This window comes from Saccostrea echinata, unplaced genomic scaffold (genome assembly GCF_033153115.1).
Source record: "Saccostrea echinata isolate AGI-Se365-2 ecotype Australia unplaced genomic scaffold, CSIRO_AGI_Sech_v1 ptg000014l, whole genome shotgun sequence".
NCBI lineage: Eukaryota > Metazoa > Mollusca > Bivalvia > Ostreida > Ostreidae > Saccostrea > Saccostrea echinata.
Window position 1 is genome coordinate 6,454,365 of NW_026889763.1, and position 21,076 is coordinate 6,475,440.

The 21,076-nt window shown below is 33.3% G+C and overlaps 1 protein-coding gene across 1 annotated transcript in view; it reads left to right on the forward strand.

Moving 5' to 3' along the window:
• Nucleotides 1–20,804, forward strand: part of LOC133186682 (inactive phospholipase C-like protein 2) — a 40,330-nt gene extending 19,526 nt beyond the window's left edge. The window contains exons 6-26 of the mRNA XM_061321934.1: nt 3,510–3,625; nt 6,761–6,827; nt 8,729–8,822; nt 9,527–9,644; nt 10,258–10,343; nt 13,266–13,386; nt 13,749–13,917; nt 14,165–14,257; nt 14,497–14,599; nt 14,821–15,000; nt 15,316–15,494; nt 15,583–15,721; nt 15,952–16,098; nt 16,445–16,542; nt 16,741–16,839; nt 17,111–17,296; nt 17,731–17,799; nt 17,928–17,981; nt 18,255–18,347; nt 20,014–20,109; nt 20,535–20,804. Of these exons, the coding sequence (XP_061177918.1) occupies nt 3,510–3,625; nt 6,761–6,827; nt 8,729–8,822; nt 9,527–9,644; nt 10,258–10,343; nt 13,266–13,386; nt 13,749–13,917; nt 14,165–14,257; nt 14,497–14,599; nt 14,821–15,000; nt 15,316–15,494; nt 15,583–15,721; nt 15,952–16,098; nt 16,445–16,542; nt 16,741–16,839; nt 17,111–17,296; nt 17,731–17,799; nt 17,928–17,981; nt 18,255–18,347; nt 20,014–20,109; nt 20,535–20,621 (2,394 nt within the window). The 3' untranslated portion in view covers nt 20,622–20,804. The remainder of the gene's footprint in view (nt 1–3,509; nt 3,626–6,760; nt 6,828–8,728; nt 8,823–9,526; nt 9,645–10,257; nt 10,344–13,265; nt 13,387–13,748; nt 13,918–14,164; nt 14,258–14,496; nt 14,600–14,820; nt 15,001–15,315; nt 15,495–15,582; nt 15,722–15,951; nt 16,099–16,444; nt 16,543–16,740; nt 16,840–17,110; nt 17,297–17,730; nt 17,800–17,927; nt 17,982–18,254; nt 18,348–20,013; nt 20,110–20,534) is intronic.
• The last annotated feature ends 272 nt before the right edge of the window (nt 20,805–21,076 follow it).

Sequence of the window (21,076 nt, forward strand, 5' to 3'; positions counted from 1 at the left end):
CAATGCAATGAATTTAGAAATATTTGTACATATGGATACAATTGTTTTCCAAAGGATTATATTCTCTAATGACCAATATATGCCCCCCCCCCCCTCCAGTAAAACTTTGATGGAGAAGTCTATGATTTATTTTTAAACCAAGTGGATATCCACAGACTTGAAAGCATAACCAATTTTTCAACAGCTATGATGTCATATATTAAATATTACGTCAAGAAGATGACGAAAATTCACTATTTCAATGATTTTGAGAGAGAAAGGTATATTTGACGTCAATGTTTTGATTAAATGTTGTGGAGTGCAGATTTGCCCCAGCTCAATCTTTTGATATAATGTGCAGAATTATAATGTTACTGAAATATGTGAATATTGTTCTTGGGCAAGCTTGCGCTTGGTAAATTCTATACTTAAAATTGAACAAATTTTGTCCAATTTGTCCTCTTTCTTGAAAGAAATGGAAAATACGAATAGTTTGTGACGCACATTACAGAAAAAAGAATTATAGGTCTCCCCTTTATGTGTTACTTAGTAATAAATACATAGAATCAAAGACTTAAGAGAAGGGCTGTTATTTAAAAATAGATTTTTTTTTCATGATACTGAAACATTGAGAGAGAGAGAGAAACTATTAATTATTCTGCACTGTAAACAAGTTATATCTAAGGGCTGAAAATTTTTTATGCCCTAGTAATGGAAGAATTGGGGAGCATATTGGTTTTGGTCTGTCTATCTGTGTAAGTGTTTTCACAAAAAAACTTTGCCCATATCTTTTGAACGGTTGGTGCTAGGGCCTTCATATTTCATATGTGTATTCCTTGTAACAAGACCTTTCTTTGGGTATCAATATATTTGACCTCTTGACCTTGGAATTTTACATACTTTTGCAAAATTTTACAGAACTCTAACCTTGGTCATAACTTGATCAGATCGGTTAGGGCTGTTATATTTTATGTGTACTTTCCATTTGACCTTTCTTTTGGTACTTATATTTCTGAGCTATTGACCTTGACCTTGGAGTATGACCTATTTTTGGAAAAACTTTAACCTTGGCTTTAGTTTTTAAATGGTTGGTAGCCTACTAAGACTTTCATACTTCACATGTATATATTCCTTGTGACAAAGGCTTTTTTGGGTACCAATATTTTTAATCTTAACCTTGACCTTTGAGTATGACTGCCTTGGCCTTCTGTGAAAATCTATGGCTTTTGCAAGAAAATGTGATAAAAGTGAACAAAGACATCCTCATAAATTTGTTAAGCTAATATTGTTAGAGGAAGAGAAAAAAAGGACACACAGTTACTGAGGGAATACAGTGTGTCTAGCATTAGTTAAGGTTATTACAAGATGTGTTGCTTCATGAAAAGGGTAAGTGTCTTGTGATTTGTTTATCTGGCATGTCATTTTTAGATGGACAAGGAAGAATTTTAAGGCTATTGATTAGTATTGAATTAAAGCCATATTCCATGGGGGTGTTATCGAATTTTAGTATCCCGAATTTTTGCTGAAGCAAGATGATTTTCGATAAAAATCATTAAAGAAGATATTTCATGACCTTCTGATGATAAAAAAATGTCTCTATTTGTTTCAGTACTCTCATGTAGAATTAAGAAATGTAAATAATAGGGAGTATTTTGTCTGTAATTCTGTCTTTCATCTCAGGAAGGACCAAGAAAATCTATTGATTTTTTTGCAGGCAAAAGGTTCAATTTCTTAACTTATAACAAAGATTATTATTGGTGTTTGTGGTAATTAAAGCAAGTAAAAAAGAAATGTATTTACATCATAATATATATAAGGTAAATTTACATGTTAACCCAGCTGTGCGTATATCGATTCTTCAACATCCAGTAACTTGCAAGTGAATATGAAGGAAGAATTTAAGATTGTATATAATTAAAAGTATATTGCTGATAAAGTGATAAGATGTAAAATAGAAAGTGTTTATAATGTTTAATTCAACTTTTATTTATTTTTTTACCCCCCTCCCCCCCCCCCCCCCCCCACACACACACACAAAAAAACACTTTCAGCCAAAGATGTTCAATAAAATGTGTGGCATATATTCTACTTAATTGCACGATACCGGTAAACTATTATATGTTGAAGAATCACTTTGTACAAAGTTCAGATAACCTATAATTCTGCATAAAATGAGCCATGAACATCCCAGGTCTGGTTAATTACAAGGAGTCCTTTTGTCCTGCTGTGTCCATATCACTATGGATTATTGATGAACATCAGGAAATTCTAATGATTGGTTATTATAAATGTAAGAGGTCAAAGATCAAATGGAATTTGTCCTGACAAAAGTAATTTGCCACAAGTTTGAATATTAAGCAGTTTTTCAAGTTAATTAAATGTGATTAAGGTTAAGGGTAGATCTTGATGGCCCTGAAATTCTCCCAGAAGTCAATTCAATCTTCTTGCATAAATTCCTTGCATATCTTGCATATAGCATGTCAAATGTCCTCTTTGAGTTTCCTGATTCTCTCCATATGCTGATACTTTTGCAATGTGGAGAGCAACAATAATCTGTTTATAGGTTCCCCAATGATAAACATTTCTAGGTTTATCTGTGTTCTTCTGCATGATGCATATTTCTAGAATATGATATTGACATTGGATGACATTGGAGATATATTTGAATAAAGTCTGCAGTCCATTCATATGTTGGATGTATTTTTCCTCTCATTACAGTATAAATATATCTAAGAGTGAAAGATAAACGTACCATGAAATAAATTTTAAAAAAGTGCTTTTGTCACAAGAAATGAATTTATTGTTCAATTGTTAATGATATGATACATGTAACTCGGTTTTATAAATATTGGGTTAGTAATGATGAGTTGTATTCATGCAGATTTATTTAAATTTTATACACTGGCCAATTGCACTGAAATGCTTTTTTATGTGCTGAATTATGTATCTTTAAAAGTTTTCAATTCGTTAAGTTTATTATATTATGTAACATTTTCCATCTATTACAGGTTTTCCAAGTGTGTTTTGCATCCTGAATAAACATTTGTAATTTCCTTTAAGACACCTTAGCCAAATATTCAAGTTCGCTCAATTCTTTCCTGTGTCAAGCATTTACTATGTTTTTTTCTCTTCTTTTTTCCCTCAAAAATTGATCTATGTTCTCTCATTGAACTAATGTCACATATTATATTCCTCTAGTGGTCCTGACAAAGTCTTTAAAAAAACTTTCTGAAGAGATTGAAAATTTTCAGAAATCACCAAGGCTTCTTAAATATTGCTGGTGACCTTTTTTTATGTACATTAAACATATGTTAAAGAATATGATTATGTTTTTGCAGGCATGTTTTGCATTTGAATCCTATTGCTATTTAATTATTATAGAAAAATATATTCCTGCATTTTTATTCCATGTCCACAATTTAAGAGCACATATTTATTACATATTAAATGCTGTTAAGGTTGACTATGGTACTTTGGCTCATGGTAATAATTGTATTTTAGTGATATTGTTTTTTATTTGTCTTTGACAGGAAATTGAATTAAACAGAGTTGAGTCTGCTGAAAGAGGGAGGTTGAACAGTGAAGAATTTATTAGCCTTTTTAAGGATGTTTCAACTCGACATGAAATTTACTTTCTATTAGTACGGTAGGTGTCTGGTACATATATAAAGATTAAATATGACAAGAGTGCCACTTCAGATAACAGAATAGCTTTAAATGGATGGGGGATATACTCTGTTAATTGTCTGTCCTAATGAAGTTTTGTGAAGACATTGTTTGAGCCCTTTCATCAGTGTGTCCCTCTTTTAAAGAATGTTGAGTGAGACATAAATTTGCAAGTCTTGAATGGAGTGAATTTAAGTTTTCATGATATGCTTATGCCTAAATATCATTGTGACTCAAGGCCATATTTTTAGAAAAATCAAAGGTCAAGGTCAGTGTAATGTTGAAATCATTTTGCCTTAAGTATCCATGACATATTGTTGTCTTATGGTCATTTCTCAATGAGAAAGGTCAATGGAAAATGAAATGTTATTTTCTTTTTGCTATAACTTGTAACCATTAAGACAGGAATTAACACAGTTTTAAGGTTATTGTTTTCAAAAACCCAGGCAAGTGTTATAATCCTGGTTCAAGGCCATGTCTTAAAGGTCAAAGCCATTTAAAAAGGAAAGTGCTCAGGTCTTTAGATTTTGTCAGTGCAATAGATATTTAATCATTTTATAAAATGTAGTCACCCGTGTTTTTTAACCATTACATTAGATATGATCTTAATTGAAAGACATACAGTGACAACCAAGTGTCTGCTAGGAAAGGGGTGGGGGCATTATATCTTATGCCACAAGTTTTAATCCATTTCCAGTCCTTGTAGGGCCATGAGGAATGGATGCATTAAAAGGGGAGGGGTGAGAGCTCAAAGACATCAATTATTGTCCACAGAAAAAAAAATAACAGCTTGATGAGGAGTGTATGGATACCAAGGTCTGTGTTGTTGTTGCCTTAATAATCAACACTTGGCACACATTACAGAATTTTACATGTCATTTTGTAGCTATAGTACCAGCCAAATTCTTAAACATGATATCTTAATTAGTGTGGATATTTAAGCATCTTTACCCCCTCAGACTTTTCTATGTAGAAAGCTTACTTTATATAAGAGATAATGATTGCTGAACTAATTGCTGATGATTGATTAACACATTAGATCTTTTTACTTCATGCTGCTTATTGAGCCATTGGGCAACATGGGCTATTAAAAGCCTTATCACGCTCGTAAAAGGCATGATAGCAGTGTTTGGACCATTGATGGAATATTGGGCATCATTGGGATGTTGGATCAATATAGGAATGGTAGCTCAGACATTGTTATCAAGTCAGATTCTTAGAACAAAGTTACCTTTAGGGTTCAGTTTAATGAAATAGAAATTGATGAATAATGCTACAATTGGGGGTGTTAGATCTACAGGAAATGTAGATTTATTATATTACATAACTTGATTTTTATTATTGAATGAAAGGATCATTCAGAAACAAAAAACAAATCCCCTTCCCCCAAAATCACAACATACTGGTACTTGTCCAAGCAAAAAATATACATCAGGGCTAGACAAATAGCATTGCCCGACACCTGGGACAACCAATTTTGTTTGGCGGGCAAGTTATTTGATAAGTGGTACCTGCCCACGGGCGAGTGCTTCTCCAGTTAACAAAAAATCAAATGTTGTTTGTTTTACTGCTGTTGAAATGTAAGGAATCACAATAGAGCACCTGTTTTCGCTGCTGTTGACCACTTCATCGAACACTCGGTCAGAACTCCTCTAGAATTTTATGTGTAGTTAAAATATACACAAGACGTAAAACATAGCAGCTATCGATTCCATATCAAAAAAGTTGAAGAGGATTTTTAGAGCTTTATAGGTACATGTATTGTCAAAATGTAACATTCATGCAGTGAATACAAACGTTTTCTACTGATGTTAAAATTAGAGCTGTTGACTGACGATCATGCACAGAAAGTCACGATAGGCATGCAGTGGTGGTTTTCAAAATGAAATACTGCATAATATTTTTTGTTTTCAATTAAATGATTGCTCATTATTTTTAAATTAAAAAAAAGGGAATACCTCATCAAAGAATTTTGAAGAAAATAGAATGAAACTTGGACTTTATTAATACCCCAAAAATACGTAAAGAAATCTGAATCTTAAATGTAAAATTTTACTACTAAAACATGTAATGTAAAATAATGAACTGTGATCATGTATGCGTATTAATTCTAATGTGCATTTTAATTCTAATGCTTGATATTCATATGCCTTGCAATTGGAAATCATCAAATGATTTGGCGTCTTCATTTTTTTTTTTCTCTTTGTGTATTTTTTGGATGCTAAAGTAATACAGAGAAATGTTTAAATTATGTACATGTATATAGATATACCCATTGCACAAGCTAGGAAATCTCCTTGGAACAACAATTACCCCTTAATTTTTCCCTGGAAGAATAAATTGATTTTGGGTCTAATTTAGTCCCCATGTAGTGTATCAATTGAGAAATAATTTTAATATAAACGATAATGCTTTAATTTTGTGTTGATTAAGAAAAAGGTGGGACAAGCATATTGTTTGGTAGGACAAGTAATTTTACGATGGTAACCTGTCCGAGGGCAAGTACTGAAAAATTCTATTTGTCTACCCCTGTACGTGCAGTCATGTGTATCATGGCAGTAGCTGTGTTGATCACATTTTACAATTGCTTTCTTTTTAATTTAAAGTACAGGTACTGTGGAATCATCAGTGTTCGTGGGGGATCATTTTCCTGGATTTCGTGGTTCAACCTTATCCACGAATTCACATCCCCAGGAACATTTATTTTTCAACATATTTATTCATCAAATCTTCTGTATGTACAAGTTACCAATGAAATTACATCCCCACAAACTAACCAACAAAATTTTGTTTGCCCACGAACATTGACCCCCCCCCATGAATTAAAATGATTCCACAGTATAGGACAAACTGCAATGAAAGGCAAAAAATAGCAAGATGTATAATTCAGTGTTTCCTTTTCCTATAAAGAAAATATATTAGGGCAACTATCTCATAGATTCACCGTAAGGAATGTAATATTTGTAGGGCTATGTTGGATAAGTATATCATGAGGAATATAATATTTTCAGTAATTTGTTGTATAGATATGCCATGGAGAGTTAAGCATTTAAGAATAAACTATGTCATATAGGTATGCCATGAAGAATATAATATTTTGAGGACTATGTTGTAGGTATGCCAGCAATACAGACTACCTCACCACAGATGACCTACTTCTATTTTTAGAAGCAGAGCAAGGAGTAAGTACAGTTCACATTTACATACTTACATACGATTGCCTTGTGTCTTGTTAAGCTCATTTTGTCATTCAAATTATGCTGAAATTTATTCATTCATAATTAATGGCTACTGCGTTACACAAAAATTTTCATTTCTGCAGTAAGACTGGTGAACTTTATGAAAAGTAATTTAACACCAGAAATGGATTTCTGTGGGACTACAGTGACCACAATATATGGCGGTAGCTTAAGGTCTCTACTTCCTTAATGATAGTGGGAGGCAAATTGAGAAAATTGAATCATTAGATAAATGGCAGAAAATTTTGGCATTGTTTTCAACAAAAGACTGAAAAATCCATTACCTCTTCCAGTAGGAAGTGCTGATTAATCCCAAGTCAATGATGTAAAATAAATTGAGATGAAATTTCAGATGATGGTTATAGCAAAGTAATGTTGCTTTATTTTTTTTTTTTTAAACATTTTACTCTTTTTAACTTTACTTGTATTCTCATGTTGTAATCTGCTTTTTTTTTCATTTAAAATTGATTTTAATTTAATTTCCAAAGTGCTATGGTAAAACTCCTACTACCTTCTTTAGAAAATTAATTGCATATGGACTCCACTTCAATAAAGAATTCCCAGTACTGTGAACTGAATAGGAATTAATTTCATTACAGGCATTGTGAGATCTTTCTGTATAAAGTCTGTTGCCATCAATCAAAATAATGTTATATTAGGAGAAGAGAAAAATCCATTCTCTCATAATTGCTGATCAAAGAGCTGGTTTTTATACCCCCGCTCCGAAGGAGAGGGGGGTATACTGTTTTACTCTTGTGTGTCTGTCTGTTTGTGTGTCCGTGTGTGTGTGTGTCTGTCCGTAACAAATTTTTGTCGCAGTTTTCTCAGCAACTACTCATCGCACATGCTTGAAATTTTAGCACACTTTTTGTCTAGGCATGCCATATGGTCGGAGACATTTTTACACAAATCTGATGTCAACTTCCTGTTTATCCGTGCATCTGTCCGTAACAAATTTTCGTCACAGTTTTCTCATTAGCTACTGACATTGCATATGCTTGAAATTTTAGCACACTCTTTGCCTAGGCATGCCATATGGTGGAATTATTTTTTTATACAAATCTGATGTCAACTTCCTGTTTATCCGTGCATCTGTCTTTAACAAATTTTCCTTGCAGTTTTCTCGGCAACTACTCATTGCTGATGCTTGAAATTTTAGCACATTCTTTGTCTAGGATTGCTATATGGTAAGATTCATTTTTGTACAAATCTTATGTCAACTTCCTGTTTATCCATGCATCTGTCCATACCAAATTTCTCAGCAACTACTCATTGCATGTGCTTGAAACTTTAGCACACTCTTTTTCTGGGCATGCCATATGGTGGGATTCATGAGAGCATATATTCACATCAGAGCGGGGGTATTACTAGTGAGCATTGGCTCACAGACTTCTTGTTTTTTTCCTTCAGGTAAAATCTTCAATATCCTTAAATAAAAAGAAAGAAAAAAAGAAATGAGCTGTTCATACATATACCCATTGTGCATTATTAATAAATTTCATTTCTTTAACAATCATCTAAATAAACAAAGCAAACAAGATTATTCATTTGGTATAATACTGAGTACATTGTATGGTTTCTTGGGTGTATATGACATTGGTTAAAAAGTAGGTGATCTGCATTGCAAATCAACCACAGAGGAGTCATTTTTCCTGGTCATCATGAGCTCCATTGTGAATGGACAGAAAAAATTTTCTTTGTGCAGGAGCTGATATTTACAGTGTGTCTTTGTAGTATATGCTATGAATATCATTAGCTTTTTTATCATTTACTTATGATACATTGACCTTAAGGAAAATAAATCCTTGCTTAGTAAACATCTTGTTTGTGTGACTTATTTTCAGATGCAAAGAGTGACGAAAGACAAATGTATTGATATAATCAATAGGTTTGAACCCTCAAAAGACGGGAGAAAGAAAGGGCAGTTAGGAATAGATGGTGAGTTAATTGAACAAACAGGAAATGACTGTCAATTACAAGTTAAATTACATCCAGTGGTCTAGCCATGATAGAAAATATAAGGAGGGAAACATTATTTATTGCAGAAAGCAGAATTGTGGGTGGGGTGGGGTTATTCCCCTTTAGCATGCTCACACTGTGTACCCTTTGTTTATAGACTAAGTATTTTTTACCTCTTCATTCCTTAAAACTCCACTATTGACATAAAGGAAAAGTAATCACAAATTATAAAGAATGAAGACCTTTATTCTCCTAGAAATTAACCTCTTACAGATCAGCTGAGGAGATGAAATGAAAATTTAAATGGTGTGGTCTAGCTGACTAGATTTGATTAGTGGTTTTGCAAGGAGATTTCTTTTCTATGGAAATCTAAATACCAGTCTGAACTTCTTTTTTTCTTTTTATATTAATTTGTTAGGTGACATTAATAGATATTAAATGCTGTTGCTACATGCAATGCATTGTATTTTTTTTCAATATGAAAAGAATATTATGTAATATATATTTGTAATTAAATTGAACTTTGGTTTTATATAGACAGTAAATTTATCCTGCAGAAAAGAAAAAAAAAATCTGCACACCATGCATGTGATTTTCCCATCGTACCTTCAGACAACCCTTCAATGTTTAATTTGTGTATCTCCAGTCAAATAGTGATTGAATTTATTTTGGATAATTTGCAGGATTCACAGATTATTTGCTGTCTGAGGAATGTGATATATTTGATCCTGACCAGAACAAAATTTGTGAGGACATGAACCAACCTTTGAGTCATTACTTTATTGCCAGCTCGCACAATACGTAAGTACAAGGAACCCCAATCAGAACCTATATCTTGATTCAACTCCATCAGAAGCCCAGTGCTTGTTAAGGATGATAGATGTTTTTTGGTCCAAAAAGTGGAAGAGACGCTCATGTTTAGCTGATGAGGAATTAGGTTTGTCTCTCCAAAGAACACAGAGAAAACTGTTATGAGACCCTGAATAAGGAAATAAGCAAATTCTTTTTTTGTAAGCTTCCTCTTTAGGGAATTCATTACAAATTCTGATGTGAGGACTTAATGGTATGGTATTAATAGATGTAGAGTGATGACAAATTACTCTGAAAAAGAGAATAGACATCAAAATTGAAAGATGAGAATTATATCAGGGTCCCTGTTATTATGGTGTCAAGAGATTTTTTCCTCAAATGATGTTTTAAGAGGAATATTGTCCATGTCCAATGGGTTTGAAATTCCTATCAATCTAGATTTCAATTAATATATTAATAGAAATAAATATAAATTTTACATTATTAGTATATTTACAGGCTTAATGCAAATAAAAATAATAAATGACTACTTCATTCTTTTCTTATGTATAAAGATTTTTTTTTTAAATTTGTATTATATTTGTTTTGTTTTTTTTCTGTTCAGGTATCTTATGAAAGACCAGTTGCAAGGTCCGTCTAGTGTTGAGGCTTATATACGTGCCCTTACGAAAGGATGTCGCTGTGTGGAACGTAAGTAGTATATACGTTCCTAGTGAGAAAAAAGGGGCGTCAGATGTAAGCTTAAATATGTGCCATTACCATAAGATGTAAGCTTAGATATGTGCCATTACCATAAGATGTAAGCTTAGTTATGTGGCAATACCATAAAATGTAAGCTTAGATATGTGCCATTACTATGGGATGCTGCAATGTGGAATGTTAGTAGTTTATAACATACATAGCTACACAGAGTGAGTGGCCTATGAGGTATGGAATCTTATGTATCTGCCATTACTGTCAGCTATTGCTTCTTGGAATATCAGTAGTTTATTCTATAAGAGAGAGAGAAAGAGAGGGGGATGGAGGCTCCATACTTGTATGACCTTACTTGTATGTCCCTACTAAATTAATATCTCTATGTAGAAGTGTCAGTTAAGTTTGAATAGTGAGAGAGAGGGGAAAAAAAAAGGAAAGAGAGAATATCAGAAAAAAGGTATTTTGAAGGCCAGAGAATCTTGTTCATATACATGCAGGCAAATTATTTTGAAATCCTGGGATATGAAAGTTTTTACTGGGACAGTATTATACATCATTACGGAGTGGTGGGAAAATGTTACTGGTAATTAGTACATTCTATTTGAGGATGAAGTGCCTTAGATGTTCACATGGTGATATAACTACATCACCAGAGTGTACTTACATCTTTGCATTGTTAAAAATGTATGAATGGTAAATGCAATTGTGATGGGCTATTCACAGTCACTTTACACATGATTAAAGGCAAAGATGTTGAATGTAGCTGTAATGAGGTGGGGGGATGATTAGGTTTTGCCTGCAGTGCAAAGTAACACTTTGATCACTTCACTTGGTGTCTGTTAGTCTGTCTGTGACACCCCCATTTTCTTATGAACCTGTGAGAGGAAAAATAAGGGATCTAATATATATATTACATATGTTTTACTTGACCTCAGGGCTTAAATAAAAGGCTTACTATCTTTTTGACATTAATCTTGAATTTTGTGTAACTTTGAGGAAAAGAAAACCTTTTTTTTAACCTGTGAGAGGTAAGGCTGTGATATTTATAAATCGCAGTCCAATGTCACATGACCTTTTTAAAAAAATTTAATACATTAGTTTTTGACCATGTGCTGTGGAATTATTGCCTTTTTGGCCTTATTTTAAAAAATAATTAATTCTTCTCTTATACCTTTGAAATTGCAAAAGGTCAAGTTTTGATATTTAGCATGTATATAGACTTTATAGAGTGTTTTATGGAGTGCTGTGACCTTGAACTTTAACACACTTTAAAAGAGAGGGAGTTATGCCCTGCCTTTGATGTTTAAAATGTTTTTCACTCCTTAGCAGGTCTTTCAAAAAGAGTTTCTGAAAATGTGATCTTTGACATTTATATTTATTGGTCTTTGGTTTTTAGGAACATTGTTTCCAGTAAATAATATCCATGCAAACTGCCACTCCTTCTAAAGTTTTGAACCAATTTCAATAAAACTTGGTACACAAGTTTACTACACCAATATATATATAGGATAGATGAGGATTTGATATGCAAGATTTCAATTAAGGACACAGGAAGCAAACAAAGAATTGGTAATTTAGATACATGGATTAGTACATGTATATATTTTTGGCCTTATTTGGGTTGTAAATGATGCATACATGTATATCAAATTTCTAAAATGTCAGGAAATTTTAGACTTTTTTCCTTTCTTTTTGCAATCACCTTTATAAATCTATACAATTTTTTTGTTATCACTTTATAGGGCATTATTGAAAAACTGAATTAAAAGTGGCTAAATTTATTCATTTTACTTATATAAACATAGATCTTTATGATGGCCTTTTTTGCTAAAAACTATCAGAGTTTAATGATCAAATGTGCAACCTTCATCTTAGTCTAGAATAAAACCATGTTTTAAACAATCTTTTACATTTCTTTCAATTTTTACTGGAAAGATAACATCAATTTTGAAACAATCCTAAATGTTGCTTTGCCAGTGATACTATTGTGTGTTCCTTATATAACAATCTAGCTGGCATTTAAAGAGTTAATTCTCTCACATTGTTAGTGCAGTGGCATGGGTTTATTTATCAGTGTACTGTTGCATAAATTCATGCGGAGAGTATTTTTTCAATGCCACTAACTGATGTTTACAGTACTCCCCAGAAAACAGAAATGTAGGGCAAACCGTGTATCTCAGATTTATGATCAGTGTTGATTCAGGCATTGCCAGTTGTTATTTTGGGAATATAGTGTGAAATCTATCTTTCAGATGTATAAAAGCAGTGACAGAAAGTTCGAGTCTGGGGGTCTAATCATCACAGATCTATGTTATTATGATGAGAAATGTTAGGGGTAATAGGGGATTAATTGTAGGACAACTTGTATCCTATGTTTTCCCCTCCAACACAAGTCTACTTTTGTCAGACAACACATTCCTTTTCCTGATCAGTGTAAAATCAATTTCTTAATTGCCTACAAGTAGTGCAACTGTTGTAAGCTACATTTAAAAAAGTAATTAGCGGTCTGGCTTGGAGGAATATGGACACATTTTACTCAAACTCATTAAAATAAGATGAGCATTTTTTTTTTTCATAGGAATGTCCTTTCTGTACTTATTGAAGAGTCAGTTGTAAGCATATCACACAGGCATTTGTAGTACGCATATCTTTGTGTGTTATATGAACATATGAACTTGCAGAGAACGAATATTGTCATTTCTGCAGGAAGCTTTTAAAAGGTTTAATACATTCTATAAATGTATGTTCAATATGCATTTCAAAAAGTGTTGAATAAAATTAAGTAAATATTAGATACATGTATTACTGAACATATCTTAATTATTGGAAGGTGTAGAATTAATAAAGTACATGTATTTGTTTAACATGCTTGAAGTCAAATCAATCACAATGTAAAGACTGTATAATTTGTTTTAGTGGATTGCTGGGATGGACCAAACGATGACCCCATTATTTACCACGGACATACCTTCACCTCAAAGATACAGTTCAAGGCCGTTATTGAAGCCATTAACACTTATGCATTTGAAACCTCTGAGTAAGTTCTCATTTGAAAAAAAATCTCAATCATCTTCTAAATTTAGTTACAAAATAAAGAAAAAGGACAAAAGCAGAACTGAAAATAAAACAGCAGTCTTGGCCTTCTTAATGATAATATTAAAGAAAGTAGTAAAAAGGGAAAAAATCTCCATTTTATGACAAGCTAAGGAACCTGAGAATTTCAAGGACAGATGTTTTAGTTTGCCTTTAGATTTTTATCATATATGCATGGTGGCCATTAATTGATTTGAGTACATGAGTAACATATGGTGACTATTCTTTGAAATGGAAGTCAATGACAAGCTTTTTAGAACTAAAGGTAAGGAGAAAAGTACTTGAGAGTGTGGTATTGTTTTTCAGGTATCCTGTGATATTGTCAATAGAAAACCATTGTAACATCAAACAGCAGCAGGCGATGGCTGAATACATGACCTCAATATTTGGAGATAAGTTGTGTAGTGAGAGTGTCCCTGAGAACGAGACTTGTCTTCCTTCACCAGACTCTCTCAAAGGAAAAATACTTATCAAGGTAAAATAGGACATAGGATTCCACTTTAAAGTTATGGGATTTCCCAGAGTTTATATTTGTCGGCACATATATATACATTGTAGATCACAAATTTGTATATGAATCCAAAATTTTTTTAGCTTTAGTGATGAAATTTATGTGATATGCCCCAAAGCAAAAGTTTATAGATTTCTCATATTTATATACATGTACATTAGTTATGAATCCAAGATCATGATGAAGAGTTTGAACCTTTTGTGTGATACAGGGTAAGAAGTTGCCTCCTGACTCAGAGGACGGGTATGTTACAGATGAGGATGAAGGGGCGGAGTCAGACAAGAAGAAAAATAACAAAACCAAGGTTTTCACGTGTTTTAAAAAGATGACTTTCTTGACAATTTGACTAAATAAATGTGCTAATACATGTACAGTATATCAATGTTGAATATTGATGTCTAAGGTTAACATTATTTCTTTGCTTTAATGAAAGTAGAACTTGTTATAGAATTTTAAAATGTTTTGAAATAACATCAAATTCATTGTTAATATTAGATACAAGAAAATGTGAAAGTATATTAGACTAAATTGATTGTGTTACAGGATCACCCAGTGAAGAAGCACAAACTGGCTAAAGAGTTGTCTGACTTGGTGAATTATTGTGTGTCCACTAGATTCCATGACTTCCAATTATCCCAAACAAGTCGTATGTACATTTATATTGGAAATTTACGTTCTTTTTCATATAGATTTAGTTTCTCTAAATATGAGAATGGTGCCTCCCAAATGAAAACAACTAGATATTGATAATTACGGGGCATGGATGAAATATATATAAAGTGCATGATATTGGAGAAAAAAGTAAGTGATAAAAAAATTCCCCCCCATTGATTGATTTCTTAACCTATCAATTATTAAAAATTGCAGAGAAATACTATGAGATGTGTTCATTCAGTGAATCCACTGCCATCAAACTGGCCATGAGTTGTCCTGAGGAGTTTGTAAACCACAATAAGAAGTTCCTGTCACGTATTTATCCCAATGGAATGAGGGTGGACTCCAGTAACTATAACCCACAGGACCTCTGGAATTGTGGGTGTCAGATGGGTAAGTGCGAAGTCGTGAAGTTACTGGGGAGGGGAAAGAAGGGGGGGGAAAGGGGGGATTATATACAATAATATGATGACAGGTAATTGAGAGAGGATTGCATTTAATAAAATTGAACAGCAGTATTTTAAAGAAAAAATTATTTCCAATTACTGACAAGTTACATCTTTGGACTTGGCATTTCTTAACAGTTTTTTTAAAGTGATAGAGGAATTTGAATGATAAAGTATTTGAATCTGGAAGAGAAATTGCACATCCATGTATCTATAATCTGTTTTGAAAACTTAATAGCAGAGATGTGTGTGTTTATTAAAGTGGCCTTGAATTATCAAACCCATGGTTTAATGATGGATCTATACCATGGATTCTTTCGACGTAATGCTAACTGTGGGTATATTCTAAAGCCAGCAATTATGAGGGAGGAGATTGCGTACTTCAGCGCCAACACAAAAGACGTCATTCCAGGGGTGTCACCTCAAATATTGCACATAAAGGTAAAATGCAAACGGATTTACACTTGATCAGTATGTACTTAAAAACACCTGGATTACAGAATATGTTACATTATGTTTATATGTGTAGGTTATCAGTGGACAGCATTTTCCGAAACCCAAAGGTTCTGGTGCCCGCGGCGATGTTACAGACCCATATGTTACCATAGAGATTTTCGGCATCCCTGCTGACTGTGCAGAAGAGAGGACCAAAACTGTGCCCCATAATGGTGAGTAGGCCAGGACCTTTGTACAGAAAACTTTTTATTACTTTATTTTGGTAGTTTCTTCATCCAGTTAACAATTGATGAACATCAGGGTCACATTTCCCAAAAAAAATATATATATATATATAAGTTGTAAATCCATTAAAGTTTCATCTAAAAATTCCTCTGGTGTCCAAGTTAAGTTTTACATAAATAAGTAGTTAATGCTACTTTTACCTGTTTTTCTCTTGTAGGATATAGTCCCATATTTGATGAGAGTTTTGAGTTCCAGATTAACCTTCCTGAGCTGGCTTTGGTTCGGTTCGCTGTCTTGGATGACGATTATATCGGTGATGAGTTCATTGGACAGTACACCATTCCTTTTGAATGCATGCAGACAGGTTTGTTCTCTTATTACAATTTACAGGATTTGACATAAGTTTGTCAATACTTCAACAGGAAAATATTGAGCCATATATGATTTAATTTCTATTTAAAATTGGCCCAAAGTTATTTAGCCAACCATAAATTGTAGCTTTGTTAGAATTCCCCAATTTTAAGATTAATCAGTATGGAAAGGGTTTTAGATTAATTAAGATATAAAAATTTGAATACAGAACAGATTTAGATTTAAAAAAAAATTAGGTAAAGATTTCTTTAGGTATGCAGATTTATATTGCAAATTTGAAATATTTTTAAAAAGGTTAATGAAAAAGTTGTTGATATATAAAAAAAATCGTTTTTCAGGATACAGACATATTCGTTTATGCTCCAATACAGGAGAGGAGATTCCTAACTGCACCTTGTTCATTCATGTGGCAATCACAAACAAACGAGGAGGAGGGGTGAGGGAAATACTTCACATTTAAAGTTTTTTTTTGACCATATTTTATTATTTATGTTACATTAAAAAATTAGGTGGCAGGTGTTACCTTTATGAGCCTTTTCCATATTGGAGAGGCATAATGAGATTTGTTCTCTCTTGTTCACAATTACGGTATTTTAAAGATTGTGCAGTTCATGAAATTTTTTTCTTTCTGTAGAAGGCACACAAGCGTGGAATGTCGGTGAAAAAGAAAACCAAACGTGATTACACCAGTATGAAGTCAGTGGGAGTGAAAAGCATTGATGAAACATTCAAGGTATGGTGAAAAGGGTAGATTAAATCTTTAGAACATGCTCAACCTTCAGTATTTTGAACTGTTTGATTTAAAGTAGATTAAGCCAATCATTTGTATTATCTGAGAATTTACTTTCTTTTCTGTTTTACCATGCAACAGTGTGGTTCATAAAGGTAGAAATTTGTCAGAAAATATTACACCGCTTTTTTTCAAGCACTTGAAAAAGAATTAAGCAGCATTTTAAAACATTTTGTGGAAGTTGTTGAATAGATATTTGAAATTTTTCCTGTAGGTTGCTATTCAACCACTGCGAGATGGCACAGACCTCAGGGATAATGTACAGATAACTCTAGCTGACTTCAAAGAAACTTGTGGGTTATCTCCTATTGCCAACATCAAACAGTGCTTCCGTTTAATGGGTACCAGGCTATCCAACTCCACTGAGCAGGCTAATCTGACCCTCGTTATGAGAGGGGAGGTAAGGCATGATGCATCACTGATGTTAAAAGCTTTTTATATTCATTCACTCATGTCAGTCTGTTTTTGTTAAAAAAAAATTAGATGCTACATAATCATGTATTAAAACATAGTTTTTATGTTTGTATTGCCTGATTGAATCAACTTGTATTAGGGCATCATGTAACCGATCCGTCTTGTTTATCCTTTTGTAAATAAAAAACCCTTCAGTCTATTTTATTTGCTCTGACAAATTGTTTACAGATCCATTCTCTTTCCACAAGACCAACAATGGGATATGAAATCCATAATCCTTGAGAGGGCATCTCTGTTTGTTAAGCTAAATGTAAAATGATGAGTATTCATGTACTCAATGCTTCAGAAAGTAGAGCCATGGGGAGTGAGATTCTTCGTCATTATGACTATAATTTATGAGACTGCCCTTTGTTGTTTTAGTATCCAAGCCTAGAAGCTCAAGGCAATCTGCCAGATATTTTGAAGAAAGCGCTCCTCTCCTTTGATGAGGTTTGTGTCCATATCCAGACTTTAAACATGTATTTGATTTGTCATTGTTTTTGTATTTTAAGTATGCTGTACTACAATTTATTGATCTGTAGAGACCTTGGCTAAATTTTTTTATTCTTTTCTTTCAGTTGGTGGCAGAAATTAAGAATTTACTTGAAAATGCAGACACAGTTTATGAAAGGGTAATTACATGCATGTTTTTAATGTGCTTCCACTGAGGGTATTCCGTCATGTTCTGCCGTCAATAAATATTGAAAGTTGCAAGAACTATTGTAATTCATTACTCTACCAGTGCAAACAAACTTGATGATGGTGGTTTGCGTTTAGGAAGGGGAAGGGAGAGGGGACTATACAGTATAAGCTAGCAGTTATCACAACATTGCCAATATGACTAAAAATCCTCTGTTAATGATTTGAAATGTTTGAAGTGTCATAAGATTTTTTTTTTATCATAGTTACTGCATTGCAAGCGAGCTGGGATGGAGTGGCATGAAGATTTGGAGAATATTTGCCAGCAGTCAGGCCTGAAGGGCAAAAAGTTATCAAAGGTATCATAACACAAAGAGATTTAAATATCTAGATTCTTCTCTGTAGGATTTATTTGAAATGTAAAGCATTGTTTGTGTAACTCAATACAGTAAATTCTTGTTATCAAACTTAAATATAGCAAATTCACAGATAGTGATTTTTTTTTAGGTTCTCTGCAACCTTCTGAACGATTCTTTGTAATATTTTATAGTTATAATGAACTCTGATATAAAAATTGTATGGAGAGTTGATTTTATGTCTCATAGAGGTTAAGGATAAGGTAATTTACATCTTTTATAACAAATTTTTAAAGAGTCTCAGTACAATGAAACTTCTCTAAACTGGCCACCTGCTGGACCAGACCACATGGCCGGATTAAAAGGATTGCTGGTTTTTAGCTCACCTAAGCCAAAGGCTTGAAATATCAAAAAATTAATGGCATCATTGAAAAATCTTACTCTCAAGAACCAATGAGCCAGGAAAAATGAAACTCATGTGAAATCATTGTCAGGTAGTGTAGATTCAAGTTTGTTCAAATCATGACCCCCAGGGGTAGGGCGGGGCCACAGTGGACGATCAGAGTTTAACATTGGGGTATGTAGGAAAAATCTTCAAAAGTCTTCTTCTCAAGAACAGCAAAGCTATGTTTGGTCATATTTATATGGAAGCATCCTCAGGTGGTGTAGAATCAAGTTGGTTCAAATTATGACCCCCGGGGGTAGGATGGGGCCACAATGGATGATCAAAGTTTAACATTGGAGTATATTGGAAAAAACTTAAAAATTCTTCTTCTCAAGAATAGGAAAGCCATGATTGGTCATATTTATATGGAAGCATCTGCAGGTGGTGTAGATTCAAGTTTGTTTCAAATCATGACCCCCAGTGGTAGGGTAGGGCCAAAATGGACGATCAAAGTTTTACATAGGAATATATAGGAAAAATCTTCTTCTCAAGAACAGCAAAGCAATGATTGGTCATATTCATATGGAAGCATTCTCAGGTGGTGTAGATTCAAGTTTGTTCAAATCATGACCCCCAGGGGTAGAGTGGGGCCACAATGGTCGATCAAAGTTTTACATAGGAGTATATAGGAAAAATATTAAAAAATCTTCTTCTCAAGAACAGCAAAGCTTTTATTGGTCATATATGAAGCATCCTCAGATGGTGTAGATTCAAGTTTGTTCAAATCATGACTCCCAGGGGTAGGGTAGGGCCACAATAGGGGATCAACGTTTTACATAGGAATATATAGGAAAAATCTTCTCAAGGAATATATAGGAAAAATCTTTAAAAATCTTCTCAAGAACAACAAAGCCATGATTGGTCATATTTATATGGAAGCATCCTCAGATAGTGTAGATTCAAGTTTGTTCAAATCATGACCCCCTGAGGGTAGGGTGGGGCCACAATGAAAGTTCAAACTTGTTCATAAGGTGTCAATTTTATTCACTCTTGTTTGAAAACTATTTAAATCATTGTAGATTTATGAGGATTTGACATAGATGTAGGAGCCCCTGGCATAAGTTATGGCAATTCATCCTTTATATGGTGCTGGCCTAGACTTTTTATTTTGGCTGATTTTGAAGGGGTGCTGGTATTTTCAGGGTTGCTGGTTTTGCGAAGTTTCACTGATATTACAAATATTAAATTGACATTTTTTGAATTACGGAACTTTGTGATTTGCAGGCCATGGAGAATTTCTCCTGGAATATAAGGGTATTAAAAGGACAAGCAGATTTAATCAACCAAGCCAAAAAAGAAAGCCAAGAATATCTCAGACAAGTGAGTCATTTTCTCTTTCTTAAAGCTCAGCTATTTTCTTTCCTTGGCTCAAGTTTTTAAATCTTAAATAGCCAGAAATATAAGACAAAAGCACTGAAATTTGTAATTTTTTTCTTTATTGGATACATTTTTTATTATCTTTTAATTTTTTTTGTAGAATTAAGTATTAAAGCAAAATAGTAGCCAGTGAAGGATTGATAACTTTTATTCACATATTGGAAAAATATCCATGAGTTTTGAAATCTTTTTCTGATGAATATTTTAATTCTCACCACAAATTATTTATTTAATTATGTATTTAAGTAAAATGTCTCATCAGTCACAAAACTTAATGTTGCATGATTTTAGATCATAAACGAAAGTTGTTACAAATAATAGTAGGTTGCCATTTTGGACGTGAAGAATTTTCAAATCCTCCACTTTAGATCACAGAAGCAGCACAATCAATGGGGCTTGGGAAATTCAACGACAGCCAATCAGATATACCAGATGTCCTGGACAGTCCATTATGATGTAGAGTCCGTCACCAAAAAGCTGTGGTCTCAACAGGTGCCACTCTCAAGGAATGCATATGTCATTGAACCACCAAGCAGTTCTGAAACAACCTGGGAAATCAAGCGTTTACACCAATGTCAGAAATTATACATAATACATGTACCATAATATCTATTGATTTGATATTGCTGCCAAAAACAATGTACAAAAAAAGGTAGTGTGTTGCTGACCAACATACCAAAATGTCAGAATCTCATGTGATAGTATAGAGTCTGTGTATTCCTATTCAGACTGCATTTCTTCTTGTTCCCTAGTCGTCCCCCCTTACTTACCATGCCAAATGCTTATATACTAGATAAGTATAGTGTATTTATAGTGTCCGAATACTTTTTGGGGTGTCCAATATTTCATTGGTATTGTTTGATTATAAAATTCTTGTTGATATATATATATATATATAAATTTACTCATG